The sequence below is a fragment of the Pollicipes pollicipes genome, unplaced genomic scaffold (assembly GCF_011947565.3).
Source record: "Pollicipes pollicipes isolate AB1234 unplaced genomic scaffold, Ppol_2.1 Scaffold_3481;HRSCAF=4094_pilon_pilon_pilon, whole genome shotgun sequence".
Lineage (NCBI taxonomy): Eukaryota > Metazoa > Arthropoda > Thecostraca > Pollicipedomorpha > Pollicipedidae > Pollicipes > Pollicipes pollicipes.
In genome coordinates, this window is record NW_023596304.1 from 222088 (window position 1) to 239913 (window position 17826).

General features: G+C 53.6%; 1 protein-coding gene across 1 annotated transcript; it reads right to left on the minus strand.

Annotated features, from left to right (window-relative positions):
- Window positions 1-492: 492 nt before the first annotated feature.
- On the minus strand, window positions 493-16269 carry LOC119092827 (sodium/calcium exchanger regulatory protein 1). Its single transcript, XM_037215745.1, has 4 exons — window positions 16100-16269; window positions 10511-10683; window positions 9405-9518; window positions 493-847 (listed from the first exon to the last, which is right to left on the minus strand). The coding sequence occupies exons 1-4, from the start codon at window positions 16170-16172 to the stop codon at window positions 794-796; spliced, it is 414 nt and encodes a 137-aa protein (XP_037071640.1). The 5' UTR covers window positions 16173-16269; the 3' UTR covers window positions 493-793.
- Between the last annotated feature and the right edge of the window lie 1557 nt (window positions 16270-17826).

The following is a 17826-nucleotide window of genomic DNA, read 5'->3' on the forward strand; positions in this document are numbered from 1 at the left end:
GCCCGCTGAGACATATAGTGCACGCTAAAAGCGTGTGATTCCCCCGTACTCTGTCAAACGAACGCCTCATCACATAAATCCCTGAACGACCCGCAGTCGTGTACTCGCATGGATCAGTGACGATCTGAGCATTTCTCGCGTGTCTGCCGGCCAGCCCAGTGAGGGACCGCCTCGGCCAGGCTCTGCGGCTGCAGGGAGCACAGCCAGACTGCCCATTACCACGGAAGCGCCGACCAGTCTGACCACGGAGCCCAGTCACTCCAGTCTGACCACGGAGCCCAGTCACTCCAGTCTGACCACGGAGCCCAGTCACTCCAGTCTGACCACGGAGCCCAGCCACTCCAGTCTGACCACGGAGCCCAGTCACTCCAGTCTGACCATGGAGTTCAGCCACTCCAGTCTGACCATGGAGTTCAGCCACTCCAGTCTGACCACGGAGCCCAGCCACTCCAGTCTGACGACGGAGCCCTGCCACCTCAGCAAACGAGCCACTACAACATGTCGGCGAGTGTATTGAGATTCTCCGGGCGCGGTGGGGTTACGAATACAAAACGTCGCTCGAGGCGCGGCCGTCTCGGTCGCGTGTCTGGGTCACGCGCCGCCGGTCCGGCCGGCCGCGCTGCGCGCGACAAATTCCGATTACAGCTCCGAATAACATCGCGACACGAACCAGAAACAGACGTCAGGGGGGGGGGGGGGGGGGCGGCGGCGCCCAGTCGGCGCTGACTAGCTCCGCTGACTGGGGAAGCGCGAGCGCGTACTTGGCGAGTACAGTCGGCCCGGGGCGGCGCCTCTACGGGGTCCGCTTGTAGACACGCGTGGCGGTGACGTCGTCCACGGTGCACGTCTGAAACGGGGGAGGCGTGACGTCAGAGAGGGAGCGAGCGATAGGGGGACAGCGGTTATTGGTCACAGTCAAGGAGACGTCGCTCTCGCCGCCAGCTACGTAGCATGGGACGACAGCAATGCCACGCTGTCGTCGGACATCGCGGGACAAGCATCCATGAGCGGTCGGGCGCTGATGGCTGTCGAGCACACATACACAGAAACGGGGTCGGATTACCACCGTGCAAGGATCGCTAGTTCAGAGCTGAGACCATGCCAAAGCATGGAGACCACAAAGGATCGCCAATTCAGAGCTGAGACCATGCCGAAGCATGGAGACCACAATACGCCCGCACGTGCCGAGCTTTTCCGTTAGCCACTGCGAGCCGCCATCAACACTGCCATGAACGTCATTGCATGACATTCATTGTGCTTTTTTCCCCGCACATGAAGCTCAGACTATAAAACACTTGCAAGATAACGGTGCAACACATCTACGTGTGCCGAGCTTCCCCGTTGGCCACAACGCAATATGAACACTGCTGTACGCTGACATATCACTGCATAATATGCCTAGCGCTATTTGTGCCCAGCACGGAACACTCAGATCTTAGCAAAATTGCAACATATCGGCCATCGGTTAACCACTTAACAGCCCGCGAGTCCCGATAATGCGATAAAGTACATATTGGCTGCATGCAGAATACATTAACGCCGTCGTCCGTTGCCAGGGCGACGGGTTGCTAAGCCGCTTTTAGCATCCCAGAATGCAAACATTCGCGAGAAGACGCGGAATTAGATCGTGTGTCGACGGCAGCCTACGTCAGGCTGATCCATTCGAGTTCGACGGTCCAGCCAGCCAGGAAGCCGCCCACAGGCGTGTTCGGACTCAGGGGCGTCTCCCCGGTCACCGCCCTTTCCCGAGCGCCGCCGGCCTGGGCCACGCGCCGCCGAGACGCGCCGCGCCGGCCGGGCCCGGACGCCGCCCGCTCCAGCCCCATGACGACCGATCACGATCGGTAGCGTCCGGCGCCGGACGTGACGTCACGGCCGCGTGAGGGTGGCGTGAGAGCGCGGTCGGCGGCAGCAGCACCGCCTGACGGAGGCGGCCCACGACCGTCACGGCCGGCGCCCGGCGCATCGGACGCCGCTGTCACCAATCAGAGGGGGCAGCCAGCGGCACCGCCAGCCGGCGCCGCCCCGCCCGGCAGGGTTGGGGGGGGGGGGAGGGGCGCCACGTGGCCGCAGCGCCAGCCGGCTCCGCCGCCCACCCGCGGTGTTAGAACTCGCAGACGGCGCCGGAGGGCCCGGGCTGGCTGGGGCGGATTGGGCCAGCGCAAGGAAACGCAACACAGCATCGTTGCAGGACGTTCGCCATCGCGAGCCAGACGCTATGCTACGTTTACCCAACTTCCGGCGTCAACCGATTGTACTGTGACTGCAGTTGCCCACACGAGGCCCGCGGTGTGGCGGTCTTCCATCGGCCGTCACGCCTCACCGCCTCAGTTCACAGACGTCACTGGTCACACCATCTTACTCAAAACTCCCAACACTTACAAGGAACGGATCAGGTAAAACGCGGAAAATGGGCGAGGTCGTTGCTCTAACAATCCCAGCAGTTCCCGGCTCCGTCACAGCCGCTGGACCAATTGGACGCGTTCGCACATGACAGCCACCTCAAAACGAATTAGCATGACGGAAAGCCAGAATCCAGCTACAGTAGTATGTTAAAGAAGCATCAGGCATGGAGTCTGATTCGCGTCGCATCAAGCCTTCAGGTGACGTGTGTCGGCACGTGTGGGGCAGGGCGAAACGGCGTCCGATTCGCCGAACGGCAGCCTGCACAGCTGTGGAGGCGCGGCTTAGTTTTATCGCACTATATCGGTGGCGTCGCACATGCCGGTTTGTTTGCATATGTTATACTCTGATCGGGCTGAACACCAGCTTGGGAAATAAAGCAATCCCCACTCACTTTCGTCTAAAAATATAGAGCCATGAACATTTAGAAAGCGTAGTACAATTCGCAGCTAAAAAGAACATTTTGGCACCGAAGCGCTGTGAGGTGCAAGTCTTGCTTGCAACAAAACATGTACGTTATAAGTGAATGTCAAATGCCATAGCTGAAAAACGCTTTCAAAGGGAGTATTTCACATTTGCATCGGGTTTTGAACTGCAAGAGCCATCTTGAAAACAATTCGGTGCAGTTCACAACCCTGCCCTCCGTAAGATGTGAACCCCTCTAGCTTCTAAGCTACGCGTCCGCGATGTGCGAACTATTTCAGGAGTATTTCAAGGTCAGCGAGGCATCCATAACGCCATAATAACGCCGTTCGAATCCTTCCATTCCATTACACATGCGACCATCAAGGTCAGGAAAAATACAGTTGTGGAGTCGTTCACAACTGGCGTTCGTGAGCACAATTTCCGGACATAACGACCATCAATTAGCTCTCAGTCATGTTAATGCGAGGTATTATGACGTAGCCAAACAATGACGCACTGATGAACATATTTACTAAACAGACAAATTGTGTGGTCCAGAAGTGTTTTCCACATAAAAGTATACCAATATTTATAAGTGAGCCTATTTCATCAAATCTAATGCTTGCTTCAATGTCTTTAATTGTGAAACATTTCTTATAACGACCTTTGCATCCCACTTTTCCCTTACCCATGCACCAGCCTTGCAAACAATCGGTTTTCAGACAAACCCTGGTAAAATAAACCACGGCAAACCACGTTAGCGGTCGACTGCCGGACGATCCGCAAGAGCGATGCTGCGATCGCAGGGGAAGGTTGAAGTAGACCTCCGTAAGAACCCAGTTCACCGCCAGAGCACACAGACGAATAAGGTCACTAGCAGCCAGAAGGTGCCTTTTGTAGCGAGACAAGCGAGGTGACAGCCTTGAGTGCTATCGTCGTGTAGATGGTGTAGATGATACCAAAACCTAGCCCACTGACGACAGCCATCCTTCGGAACCCAAAGGTGCCAGCCTTGAGTGCTATCGTCGTGTAGATGGTGTAGATGATACCAAAACCTAGCCCAGTGACGACAGCCATCTTCGGAACCCAAAGGTGCCAGCCTTGAGTGCTATCGTCGTGTAGATGGTGTAGATGATACCAAAACCTAGCCCAGTGACGACAGCCATCTTCGGAACCCAAAGGTGCCAGCCTTGAGTGCTATCGTCGTGTAGATGGTGTAGATGATACCAAAACCTAGCCCACTGACGACAGCCGTCTGTCGGAACCCAAAGGTGCCAGCCTTGAGTGCTATCGTCGTGTAGATGGTGTAGATGATACCAAAACCTAGCCCACTGACGACAGCCGTCTGTCGGAACCCAAAGGTGCCAGCCTTGAGTGCTATCGTCGTGTAGATGATACCAAAACCTAGCCCACTGACGACAGCCGTCTGTCGGAACCCAAAGGTGCCAGCCTTGAGTGCTATCGTCGTGTAGATGATACCAAAACCTAGCCCACTGACGACAGCCGTCCTTCGGAACCCAAAGGTGCCAGCCTTGAGTGCTATCGTCGTGTAGATGATACCAAAACCTAGCCCACTGACGACAGCCGTCTGTCGGAACCCAAAGGTGCCAGCCTTGAGTGCTATCGTCGTGTAGATGATACCAAAACCTAGCCCACTGACGACAGCCGTCTGTCGGAACCCAAAGGTGCCAGCCTTGAGTGCTATCGTCGTGTAGATGATACCAAAACCTAGCCCACTGACGACAGCCGTCTTTCGGAACCCAAGTAAATAGGTCACCAATGTACTCGCATGCTTATCATTATGAAACCTTTGGAAGGATATTGCCTAAGATAACATGGGTTCGTGCATGCTAAATCGTAATGGTCTAATGTGTCTCAGCTTATCCGGCGATGACCTTTCCCCGCCGGTTAATGACGTCACAAGGTGCTGGTCTTCGGTCGTTGAGGCTCCGGGTCGGCGATACCGTTACGCCGTTTCCAGCCGTGCTCTTCAGTTTTTCGCAGGTTCCACCTTTCACGTTCCCGTGTTACCCGAATGGGACAGTCTAAATTTGTGTGACATAGTACTGTTACAAGCAAACGGAGTCTGATCAAACAGCTTGGATGACCCTGAGATGACAACAACAAATTATGAGCTGTTCTGGGCAGTGGCAGATCCAAGGGATAGCAACGACACTGTGCCCCCAGCCCCCCCCCCCCCCCCCCCCCCAAGGCGAAAACGAAATACTTCCTTAGTTTACCGACACTGGTATGGAAAAGTCTGGTTCACTGCCCTGAATAGATCCTGGAACCGCCGCTGGTGCTACTCGTCAATGAAAACTGCTTGATGGCACGACCAGCGGTTGCAACAGCCCAGAATACGAAGAGAAGCATGTCAGCGGCGTCGACAGCCGACCGGGCCGCGCCGCTGAAGCTACAATATCAGCGATCGACTGACGTGAACACGCGCCCGGCCCGCCGCCTCGCTCGCAACCAAGCACGTGGAGAAGTTGGCATGCAGAGAAGTTGGTGTGCTATGTCACGTGAAAAACAATGCATGCACCCACATTCACGCTCCCGGTACGTGCCATTTGGACTTCAGGCATAATGGCTCGCCACTGAAACGACTCGAGTTCTTTACCGCGAGCACGGAATGGAGTCAATCGTTGTCGGCCGTTCTGACAGAGTACAACATCACAATTCGATGGTCTGGCACAAGTTCCCATGAAATGTGAAACGCCATTGCCACTTTGCCGCGCGCGGGGTTCGGCCAGAGTCTTCGGCGAAAGTTCGGTTGCCAAACAGAATAATCGACTTACAAAAGTGGAGTCTGGAGTCACGCTGGGTGAGCGCGGCCTCGGAAAGTCATAACCCAAAACTAGGGGAACAGCGCAACACTGTTCTGAAATGTGCACGAGGCCCAAGCTGCGGCCGGTAGCACGCAGGCACGGACGGAAATAAACATGATCAGGCCCAAGCTGCGGCCGGTAGCACGCAGGCACGGACGGAAATAAACATAACCAGGGCCAAGCTGCGGCCGGTAGCACGCAGGCACGGACGGAAATAAACATGATCAGGCCCAGGCTGCGGCCGGTAGCACGCAGGCACGGACGGAAATAAACATGATCAGGCCCAAGCTGCGGCCGGTAGCACGCAGGCACGGACGGAAATAAACATAATCAGGGCCAAGCTGCGGCCGGTAGCACGCAGGCACGGACGGAAATAAACATAATCAGGCCCAAGCTGCGGCCGGTAGCACGCAGGCACGGACGGAAATAAACATAATCAGGCCCAAGCTGTGGCCGGTAGCACGCAGGCACGGACGGAAATAAACATAATCAGGCCCAAGCTGTGGCCGGTAGCACGCAGGCACGGACGGAAATAAACATGATCAGGCCCAAGCTGCGGCCGGTAGCACGCAGGCACGGACGGAAATAAACATAATCAGGGCCAAGCTGCGGCCGGTAGCACACGGGCACGGACGGAAATAAACATGATCAGGCCCAAGCTGCGGCCGGTAGCACGCAGGCACGGACGGAAATAAACATGATCAGGCCCAAGCTGCGGCCGGTAGCACGCGGGCACGGACGGAAATAAACATAATCAGGCATAAGGAATAAGAAAGCTTAAAAACTACACCTTTAAAACTGCGCAGAACTGCGCTTGAAGCAGACAACAGACCAACAGAACTGCACTTGCGCCCACATTCGGGACGCTTCACGCTCATATCATATCGAGCCAACCCAGGACAGCCATCCCAGTTGTAGGAGGGATATCCTGAATCCGTGGGGCTTAGCCTGCTTTCATCACAGGCCTCTTCACCCAAACCACTTGATTTCGCCACGTAAAAGCGATTCAAGGATTGGGACTTACGAAAAAAGCGGACAGACAGAAGGCTGCAGTATCTTCCGACTCCTGACATTTTTTTTTCTCCCTCAGAGGCTTCTTTCTTTGCGCTGTTATAATCTTGTGAAGCTTGGGTTTTTCCATGGAGCCACTCGGACGGATAGTGGCACTTTCAAACGTGGCAGCATGTTAAGTGACGCACCCAGGCCGCAGCCGGTAGAGAGCATAACGTGCCATTCACCGGCGATAAAAGCGCAACAAGATCATCCTAGTGCGGCATAAAGTATCTTCCCTTGACATTTCAGCGGTTGAAAAGCCTTCCGTCCAGCTTTGTACATTCCTTCAGGGCGAACAGTAGCTGACAGTTGCATAGTCCACAACAAATATGACCACGAAATCAATGCACTTCACCCTCAATCCAGATCAAGTGATTCATCTTTAAGATCACGTGGCTAATCGAGACTACTCCAACCCCATTCGATGAGTGCTCTGCTTAAATGCTCCAGCCGGCCCCGACTCGAGGCACTACTCAACGCCACCCTAGCCCTTTGATCAAACCCGCCGCGTCCCACGCAATTCTGATCACGTTACGCCAGACAGTAGTGCTGCTGCGTCACAAGTGTCCGTCAACACCTGCCCCGATCGGAACAGAGGCCGCTCCGCCAGCTGTGTACTGCTAAGCAACAATGTGGGTCCGCGCCCGTAGCGGCCATTCACCCCCACCTTACGATGCTTTTTCACCTTCGGCCTACGAGGGGGGGGGGGGAGGGAGCCCCGGGGGGCCGTACCATTTTAAGTACTACTCAGGCTAAAATCACAGGAAAAATGACAGTGGAAGGCTCTCGTCAACTGTCTTGGACAGGATTGGCTGAGCAATGGTGCATGTGACCTTCGATAGACCAAATCAGGTCACAGGGGCCAAATTAGCGTTTTACGTGCCCTTCCTGTTATCTCAAGCACTTGTCATCAGGAATTGCGAAAAGCACCATTGAAAAGCTCCAACTAGCTCATCAGACGGGCGCCGGTGGAATCAACAGGTGAGACCAGTGATCTGTTATGCCAGGTCAAAGGTCATCCGTGTCAAGGTTATCAAAGCGTGCATAGGCTCGCCCGGATGGGTCAAGAACTGAACAAGCCGCGTCGGTGGGGAAAACAGCGTTCCAAAAACCTTACAAAACCGCATTAAAAATTCAAACGCACAATGCAAAAGAGATCAAAGATCATTAAACCGACAAGTTTAAAGCTTCAAAACTGCATAACATGGTGCTAACTCAGCCAACACAAACTTCATGCTAAAAAACATCCAGAAGTTACTTCGGAAAAACCTTAGCAGGGCCCCTAACGTATAAAGATATTTCAAATGCATTTTGTGTGCCCCCCCCCCCCCCCTTGTAGTGCAGGGATTCACAGGAACGAGCCCACTGAGGCTCACTGGTGGGAAGAACGCTGAACAAGGAACCCCCGGTAGCAGCAATATCACTTACTTTAATCAGCTGAGGAGGCTTAAGCGACGAAGTTGATCCAACCTGTCCCCAAAACCTGATTTCTTACCGGATTTCAGCCACATTAATTTACATCCCAGATGTTAAGACAAAGAAGAAGACGTAACAACATATACCTCGTCGATTCCGAAATGGGGCGCATCGCCGCGGGGGGCATATATATATATATATATATATATATATATATATATATATATATATATATATATATATACCAGGGTACTTAGTGTACCAATAGTTGAGCCATATTATGTATTTCCTCCACCCTGTATTTTCTTTTTGCTCATATGCATTGAGGGGATCAAAGGCTAAGGGCTTAAGTCAGATTTGGAGGGGCTCACCCCCCCCCCCCCTCCCTCCCCCGCTTCTCCCAAAGAACAAAGCACCACCCGACGTCTCTGCTCCAAAGACATACCTTTGTCGGAAGAAGGCCAACACTGTCGATCTTTAATGAGCCAAGTGCGAGTCGCACTTCCAGGTCCGGGAAGTTCCCAACATATTCCCTTCCATGCTAATGATGACAATTGTAAGCACCAAACGTACATCAGTCAGCTGAAGGGGCAGCAACGAAAGGTTGCATTACCACCACCGATACCAAAAACCATAATAAGGCGAACACTTACATCTACCCGTGGGTTGTGCCCATCACAGTTTGTCCACATACAAAGTTATCACTTTTCCGTTATTAGTGGTCTTATAGCTTCCCCAGAAACGTGATGGGGTTTAAAGCATTATACAACTAGTCCAGACTGTTGCATCGCGCGCACGGCCACGCCTCTGAACTGACAGTCGGGCAGCTGTCCACGGCGCGGGCGGCGGTGACTGTTGACAGTGTGGAGCACTGTTGAATCAGCGTGTGACGGGTTGCGATTCAGAGCAGCCACAGCCGGCCGGCCGAGCGCCCGTCCACGTCCCCGGCCCCGACGCCGACGTCGACCTCCTCCCCGTCCCTGTCCCCGACCTCCTCCCCATCCATCCCCGTCCCCGACCTCCTCCCCGTGCCTGGCCTCCTCCCCTTCCACGTCCCGGTCTCATCCCCATCGCCATCCCTGTCCCCCTCCCCGTCCCCGTCCCCGTTTCCGTTTCCGTTTCCGTTTCCGTCCCCGTCCCCGACCTCCTCCCCGTCCCCGTTCCCGACCTCCTCCCCGTTCCCGTCCCCGTCCACCGACCTCCTTCCCGTCCACGTCCCGGTCTCATCCCCATCGCCATCCCCGTCCCCGTCCCCGTCCCCGTCCCGACCTCCTCCCTGTCCCCGTTTCTGCGCCTCACCAGCGTCATGGTGTCGCCATCGAAGGTGCGCTTGAGGACTGAGTCCTTCTCCTCTTTTTCCTTGTTGCCCTTTTGCTCGTGCACCAGGGTGTTGCCGTCCATTGTCATAGTGGCCTGCCGGCGGGGGGGGGGGGGGGGAGGTCAAGACGCCGGAGCTGCAGCAGGACAGCCAGCTGGAGGCACCGGCCGCGGCCACTCAGGCCCACCGTGTCCCGGTGGAGCGGACCGACGCTGGCTCGGCGTCACAGGCGGCAGGGGGCGAGGCCAGCGGGCTGCGACAGCGGGCGGCCGCAGATGCTACCGGGCCGGCGTCGGTAGCCTGGCGCCCGGTCCGGCCGCCGACACAGCGGCGCTCCACCGCCGATCGTCTACAGGCGACGCACGCGGCCGCGGCGCGACGATGGTCACGGGTTCCCGCCGGTCCCGAGACGGCGGCGGGGCGGGGCTGCCGCCACCCTCCGGGTGAGCCGGGGACGGGTCATGTGTCACCGCCTCAGGCAGACCCCGGCCGGCGACGGCGCTGGATGGACGGCGGCTAACGACCTGCACGCTCACTGACACACACAGTAATTAGCTTGCGACACTCTCAGGGCGAGCAGAGGACGAGCAGAGCGTCCAGCCAGCGTTGGCGGCGCCTGATTGCCTCTCTGGGGGCGCGTCGCTCTACCGCCCCCTGCTCAGGCCGCGACACAGCGCAGATGGTCTGTCCGAGCCCGCCCGCAGCCCGACTCCGCTGCGGGCTCCGGCAACGGAGGCTGTCCTACTCAACACGCCCCCGCGCGCGGATCATGGCAGGCTTCCGTGACACCGGGCAGACGTTACCGCCGGCACCGGTCACCAGTCAGTCACCAGTGATGCCGGCACCGGTCACCAGTCAGTCACCAGTGATGCCGGCACCGGTCAGTCCTCACCCGGCGTCACTGAGGATGCCAGCCGAGTGAACGGCCGGGCGCGGCCTCCCTCTCGCCGGCCCCGCATGCCGGGCGTGACTGGCGGTGAACGGGCCGAACCGTCGGCTGACGGCAGCGAGCTGGATCACTGACGACGCGACCGGGCCTGGTGATTCCGGTGCACTGCCAGCGACGTCGGCAGGCGCCGCCACTGACCTGCACCTTCCTGCCGTCAGCCGTCTCCTCCTCGAACGGCACATCCAGCTTGAACTTGATGACGGTGGTCTTGAACGTAGTGACGGTCTTGAGCTCGTACTCGCCGTCCGCTTCCGTGATCTCCACCGTCGGCACAAGCGTGTTGCCCATCTTGCGCATCATGAAGCCCACGCCTGCCGGCACAGACCCAATGTGAGGCGCTGCCCTAAGACTGGAGATGTCGAAAGCGCCAGCACTTCCAAACCGACATCAGTGGCCATGAGAGACATATGCTAGACAATCAGGGCTGTTCAACTGGTGAGGTGTCGTTTGACGTGCACGGGCTGCCGCGCTGGACACCTTGTGGTGAGGTGTCGTTTGACGTGCACGAGCTGCCGCGCTGGACACCGAGTGGTAAGGTGTCGTTTGACGTGCACGGGCTGCCGCGCTGGACACCGTGCGGCCCGCGCATGTGGATGGAATCGCCGCACGCCGTGGCAACTCGACATGCCTTTAGTGCCGTGCGCCAAATCCGAACGGCGCCCGGCGAGCCGTGCCGCCTCCGTATCCATACACGCCGCACGTGTGACGGGTGTTCCCCCGCCCAGTGACCGCACAGCGGAGCGCAACGCACAGCCGCGGAAACCGAACACAGGAAACGGTTCGGTGACTACTAGTGACGTCTGACTTGGCGTGATATAACATACCCGCCAATGGCCTCTACTTTCTCTGGCCGTTGTCAGCATTTCCGAGATATGGCATTAGTGGCGCTAGGGTCCGCACCAGCCACTCAATCAGCTCATAGTTCGAGACAGACATGCACACCACTCCGCCTGCTACTGGAGCCGGAGTGAATCGCAAGCCGTAGCTGAACCACCCGCTAGCGGTAACGACAGGCTCCTGGCGTACCTGCTGGGGGGGGGGGGAAGGTAGAAGGGGTAGGAGAAGGTACGTAATGCGCACTAAGCGGCTGTCTACACTACGGGCATGTGTTACTTCAAGAACACTGATACAATGCGTTGTGTGACGCCAAATCATGACTGCATTTCGATGCCACCATCCCCTCAAAGGTTACTGATTATATCAACAAAATGTCTTCATTATCGATGGGGACATAAACGCTGGCTACTAATGCGGCGGAAGCGAATGAGGAGTCAATGCGTTAGCGCTCGCTCCACAAAACCCCATTTCCGTGATCCTCAGGGGCGAATAACGCGAATGTCAACGAGTTGTTCGGTGTCGCGTCCCTTCCTACTCTGATCCACTACCCCCGCTGGTGCCTGGCGGGCGGACCTCGTCCCCTACGTGACCGGCGCGGTGTCGCGCCCGCCCCCAACCAACAGTCATCCGAAACTGCGTACGTGAACCAACAAATGTAGGGATACCTGTCCATTGTTTCCAAGAATTTCCTCTCACATTGGCCGCCGACGACAACCAATGGTTAGCACTGCTTGGTTTTTGAATGTCAGTGTTGAAGAGGACAAGGTAAGGCTGGTGAAGTTGAGCGTCACTGCGATGTATTGTGCGCCCCCAGTTAACGCGTCAAGAAACACATCTGCAGCAGTTTCATCTTCTGATTCTCGTGTAAGTTGCTCACATCCCACATCAGCTGACACTGACCCACTTTGTCGTAATTCACAAAATATTCAAAAGTAATGTCAGCAGCTATCTTAGTCACGGCAGATCTCCCATAAGACCTGAGAGTGAGTTCTCTAAGACCAGGGCACAGGATCGTACTCAGGTCCAGGGCTCGATCCCCCTTCCATTTTGCACCTGAGCCATCAGCCTAAGAACATCAAGCTTGTGGAGAACTCCCCCCCCCAAAAAAAAACAAAACACAATCAAAACACTAATGTGAAAGAAGGCCATATTACCTATAACGACGATTTCCCAATGTCTGCATCCCTTCGCCTAAATACAACCCTCAAACGAAGACGCTTCAGCTGAAGGTAAAAATTGAAATATGTAACGCTTTAGCCGTCTCCAAATGTCCGACATGGCCGGCCGACCTGTCTGTATTCGCGAGCACACGGGGATGGCCGACCTGTTGAACTCCCCATCCGATGTTGCGAAGCCACACCGACGTATCGGACACCTCAGTGGTCATTTCCCAACATAACTCTGGCAAACTACATAGGCCGTGCAAACGCTACGATCCTCTTACGTTGAATACGCCCTGGGCCCGGCAGTCCATATCACGTGCTGAGGCTACACACGGGGCCGGCGATTGGTTAAGACACGCTGATGTTAGGTGTGACTGGGTATTCCCGAGGTACTACGATATACCACAGCAGCGCCACATGGCAGCACTGACAGGACCCTGCACCAAGTCGCTAAACGTTGACCGTTGAAAAGCGTCCGAAGCAGTACATGATCGGGATCTTTAGAACCTCAGTACAACGCACTAGTCAATCGCTGTAGACTGGTGGCCGGCCCTACCGCACTGGACCCCAGCCCACACAGCTGGCCCCCACTGCGAGTCAATCGCTGTAGACTGGTGGCCGGCCCTACCGCGCTGGACCCCAGCTCATACAGTTGGCCTCCACTGCCAGTCAACGTACGCTGTGCACACCAGATTCAACTGGCACACCAGATTGCACACCAGTGCACAGCAGGTTCTCCATTCAACAATGTGTCTTGTTTGTATGACTCCCGCTGTGTGCAAGATACACGCCAAGTAGGGCTTTCTGTTCGCACCCTGCAAACACCACTTATATAGCATCATTTTAATTCAACGGATAATCTCATCTCCGGTATGTTTGCTAGACTGATAATGAGGAACCTGCTTCTTGTCACACCAGAAAACTTCGGTAACACAGCCCGATGGTGACAAAAATAAACTGTGTCGATTTCGAGCCTGATCACAGTTCAACCCACAATCACACTGACCCACAACAACAGGAACCAAATCGACCAGCTGATCAAATTTGCAAAGCTCCTGATAACTCAATATAGATGCATAATGCATATGCTGTACATACTGTGCTTTAAGCGCACCAGTTTGGAGCGAACTACTAAGGTGTTCCGCACCAGTTATGATCCGTCTGGACACCCACAATTCGTGTGTACGGATGTGTGAGCACACATGTCTGGCTACTGGCTACATTTTTCGCGTAATTTTACCAAATACTTCACACTGGGCATCACCACAGTAGTGCCACGTTCTCATAATACTTAATATCGGTTCAATAGCCAGCAGATTCTGGGTGCACCAGACTTGCTTCGAGTAACACAAAATTAGTGCAGCTGATTAGATTCTGGTTTGCCGTGTTCTCCCCGACAAGGATTGCGGGGTGGTTTGCAGGTTGCATACCAATATGGTAGTTGAGGCCATGAGAAAATGAAGGTTCACAAGCGCCGCGAATAATCGTTGAGCTGTTGCCTTCCGGCAATCTTGTAGAATGACACACTAATTGTCCTGGATGACAAAGCCAATTTTGCTGGAGAGATCCCGGATCCCGTGGCGTAGTGCCTGCACATGTGTACCGCACGGTGGCGGATTCCTCCTCTCCCGACAGCGGACGAAGCATCAGTTGCCCCCACAAGATGCCGAGAGCGGATATCCACAGACGCTTCAGTCCGAGGGGCGGTAGAAGGCACGATGCACCAGGGAGGCAGCCACCACCTCGTTTGGACCAAAGTAAACTACACCACGAAACCACAACCCGGTGATAGCACGCTACCGCTCCATGGTTGCCTGAAACCTTGACTTCGACAGCTTGGCATGGAACGAAACAGAACCCATCTTGACCCCTTCACGACAACAGGTCACAAAGCCCAAAAACACGTTAAATATGAAGAGAGATTTAGTGTAACATACTGATATACGGTAGACGAGCATGTGGCTAAAACTCTCCACCACGGAAAGAACGCCAAATTTTCGTGCGATTGTTCCGTTCGGCATTGAAAACACCGTTACCAAAGCGCTGATCAAAAGTGGTCCAGCAAGTATTCAAAAAGCGTTTTAGCTTACTCCCGTAAGCTTAGGCTCCACGCTTGTAAAACACGTGCCATGACGCACCATTAACCATTTCAAACGTGTAAGTGTCGGCATCTAATGTTCTTTTCATGTCCAGGTGAGAATGCTTTCGGGGCCCAATATCACAGCTTTTCACCATCCCTCCGGAGAAAATGCACCTCGCGATCACTTTTGTACGCCTACCAGCGTTCACCGCGCCGTGTCATGTGAAAATGACACGCCATGTGACACGCCATGTCAAAATGAATCCCTCCATTTTACCTAGTGATGTAGCTAAAGCTTTTGGGGCTAAAGAGGCGGCAGAGACACGCTGGGACCGAAACCCTCGGTACTTTTGACGGTGAGAAGCGCTCGTGGAGCTTCTCAAAATAAAAACAGTCCCCTGAGGTATCAGAGTAAGACCACTAGCCTAAACCCTCCACCAAATAAAAATACAGGGCCCCTAATAGTCTTACAGCCGCGCAGAAGTCTTACAGAAACAGTAGTCTTGCTTTCTTAAAGCGGTTGGGGGAGAGGTTGAGCCAATAAAGTTGACCTTGTCTACCTCAGTACCCTGCCGTTTCCCTGGATTTCAGCCACTATGATTTGAATACTTCATTTCAAAATTTTAATATCATTTGGCCGGTTCCGAGATTGTTCTGTTTTGAAAACTGAACTCCCATCTGAGGCCAATGTGATAGTGGCAATCTGTAGTGATTTGATTGATAGTTAAGCGTTTATGTACCGCGTGTACCAGCAGTTCAAGCACATGGCGCATCCAGAATTTCATTGCCCCAATTTTCTCTTTCTTGCTCATGCATTGGGGGATAGGCTTAGAAGAGCATCGAGGAGGTCAAATCAGCATAGGGTGGCTCGGTCTGGGGGGGCTTATAGGGGCGCTCAGCCCCCCCCCCCCTCCCTCTGAAAGTGTACAAAGTGACACCTCTGTTCCCAAGCAACAAAGAGGGACCTCTTGGCCTTAAAGGCTTTCTATTACTCACTTGGCGCACTGCTGGGCAAAATCCTGAATGGGTCACTGTCTTAACCAAGCATGGATCTGTTTTGATTGGATTTTGAGAAAATGTCTTGCGCTGCCTAAGTAGTAATGCGTTACTAAACTCATCGGCGAAGTTTTTTATATGGTCGGGAACACACCAGGAATGGACGTTGATAATGTTTAAACGACGGCCATATGCGCCACCACAAAATTCCTAAAGGCGGGTCGAGGTGGAGGGGGAGGGGGATCGGGTTTACGCCCTCCGAAAATAGAGTATACTGTAAGTGTGCACTTCTGCCATTGGTTACGATTGACTGAAGTGATATTATAACATCCTGGATACCGAGTGCTTGAACTGAAACCGACATGACGCGAGAATGAAAAGTGCAGTTTGGGGATCCTCGTGGGAATCGGGGACAACTTCGGGATGCCTGCGATAAATGACGGGCCTGGATCCCACTTGAGAGTGCACTTAGAGGTGCAAGCCATAGCGTTTCTTGCGCATTTCGACAAATATAACTGTTCTATGCCGCAGCTTGTAACATGGCAGCTGATGAGACAGGCGTGTAGCGATACGACGCTGAGTGCAGACTGCGGAAAGGGGCGCCATTTGTCCGCCCACTCAAAGCTAACATTAAAACCATGCTGTACGTACCCAGAGTTTTCATATACTCGTCAAAGTTCTCGCTTGATTCCATCTTCCACTTTCCTACCATCTTATCAGTCATGTTTGCACTTTTTTAGATCACGACGCTGGCTATCAGTACTTGTCACGTGCGCCGCCCTCCAGCTCCCGATGCGACGCAAGCAGACGACGGAAGCTGACGACGGATGCCGGCTTTGGTCGAAAGCGCGTCACTTTTGTCTTTCTGGGTTTTAGCTACCAAATTAGACAAGGGTTGGGCGTTTCTGGTCTGTATCTCAAGCTACTGGATTGCGGAGATACGAGTCCTGCGTGGGATGGGGTCCAACCTTCATTGGTGGTTGGTAGTGGTTCGTCGAGAGCAACAGACAAGAAGGATGACATTTATGGTAAGCCCATCATGAAACTTGACAAATCCGCCCTCTACAGCGTGGTGGCGACAGCGCAATGAGCACTCTCTATGCCCTCTAAGTGAGGGACAGCCTTGTCACATCGCGACATTCACGGGCTCAAACTGATTGCCTGCTCAAATTACAGGTTAGGGCAAAAAGATACAAGCTTTTAATTGGTGGCGTCTAAACTTAACCCGCGCCCGGTGGGGAGGTAAAGTTGATTCCAACACGGGTCAAAAACGAATACTCGCAGCAACACCAAATTTTCAGCGTTTGTTCATCTATCAATTTGGTATCGGTTGTGCGAATTTGAAATTTTGATTTGCCAAGGCCAGGTGAAACAAGTCGACTTCTAAAAAATTGGGCCACGCATGACTTTTGGGTGCGTTATTTTTAATTGTTCAAACTTGCAATGGTAGCATAAAGTGATAATATCTACAGCTTATGCATTTCAGTTTTTCAAAACAGGTGAGGTAGTCGCCGAAAGTCATGGAAACTTTTAATATTTTCTCGTAAATAATGCAAATTTAAATGTGCTTTTGTGCAACCACAGAGCACGTGGCATCGGCCCAGGCTAAGAACTCTACAAAGCACATGCTGAGCTCAAATTAGTCGGATTTCCAAGATAGTTTTGGGCGCAGAATTAGAATATGCCGGTGAAAACATGCTGTGATGTCATTATAATGTATGATGAGGTCGTAATAAATAACGTGAGGACATGCAAGGTCACATGAGGCTATCCAAGGTAGATGATCTCCGTTGTCAGAAGTTGAAAAGCTAGATGAACGAATGCGACGCGTTAACCCTCTCTATGTCGTGTTTGTGAAGCTGGTAGGATATAATTTCATACACCAACGTGACTGTTCTCAGTTTGTTACAAATACATTGTCAAGCGTAGAGAGGTCTATGCATAATGTATCCCAGAGCTATGCGATCTTGAGTATCTGTACATGTACAACACACTAATTCTGGTGACAATAAGGTATTGTCGTGGTCACTTAGCCCCGTTAGAACTTCATTTTTCCCTTCCGTTTTGAAAATGGAATTAACTATTTTCGTTTTATTGAAGAAACATTTTGACTTAAAAACTATGCTCTGGTTTTACTGACCATGTCATTCATTTCAGAACATCCGTTGGATTGCCTTTTTATGTAGCCTAGGTTTTTTTGGCTGCCTGTTTCCAAGATGATTCAAGATTAACATCGCATAGCCGTTTGACGTGCTTCAGCATGTCGGGTGAAAACTAGGCTTTCATATAACGTCGGTGTCTCACGTGACCTTCGCAAAACTACTGCTATTCAACTGTCTGGTTTAGAGTTTTAAGCATTCAGTGAAGTGCCGGAGCTC

Bases quoted from the DNA above. Each gene is read 5' to 3' on its own strand.
- LOC119092827 (XM_037215745.1), bottom strand. From the start codon at position 16,172: ATGACTGATAAGATGGTAGGAAAGTGGAAGATGGAATCAAGCGAGAAC. The intron at 10,684-16,099 runs GTACGTACAGCA...CTGTGCCGGCAG, and splicing joins CGAGTATATGAAAACTCTGG to GCGTGGGCTTCATGATGCGC. The intron at 9,519-10,510 runs GTCAGTGGCGGC...CCCCGCCGGCAG, and splicing joins CTGACGGCAGGAAGGTGCAG to GCCACTATGACAATGGACGG.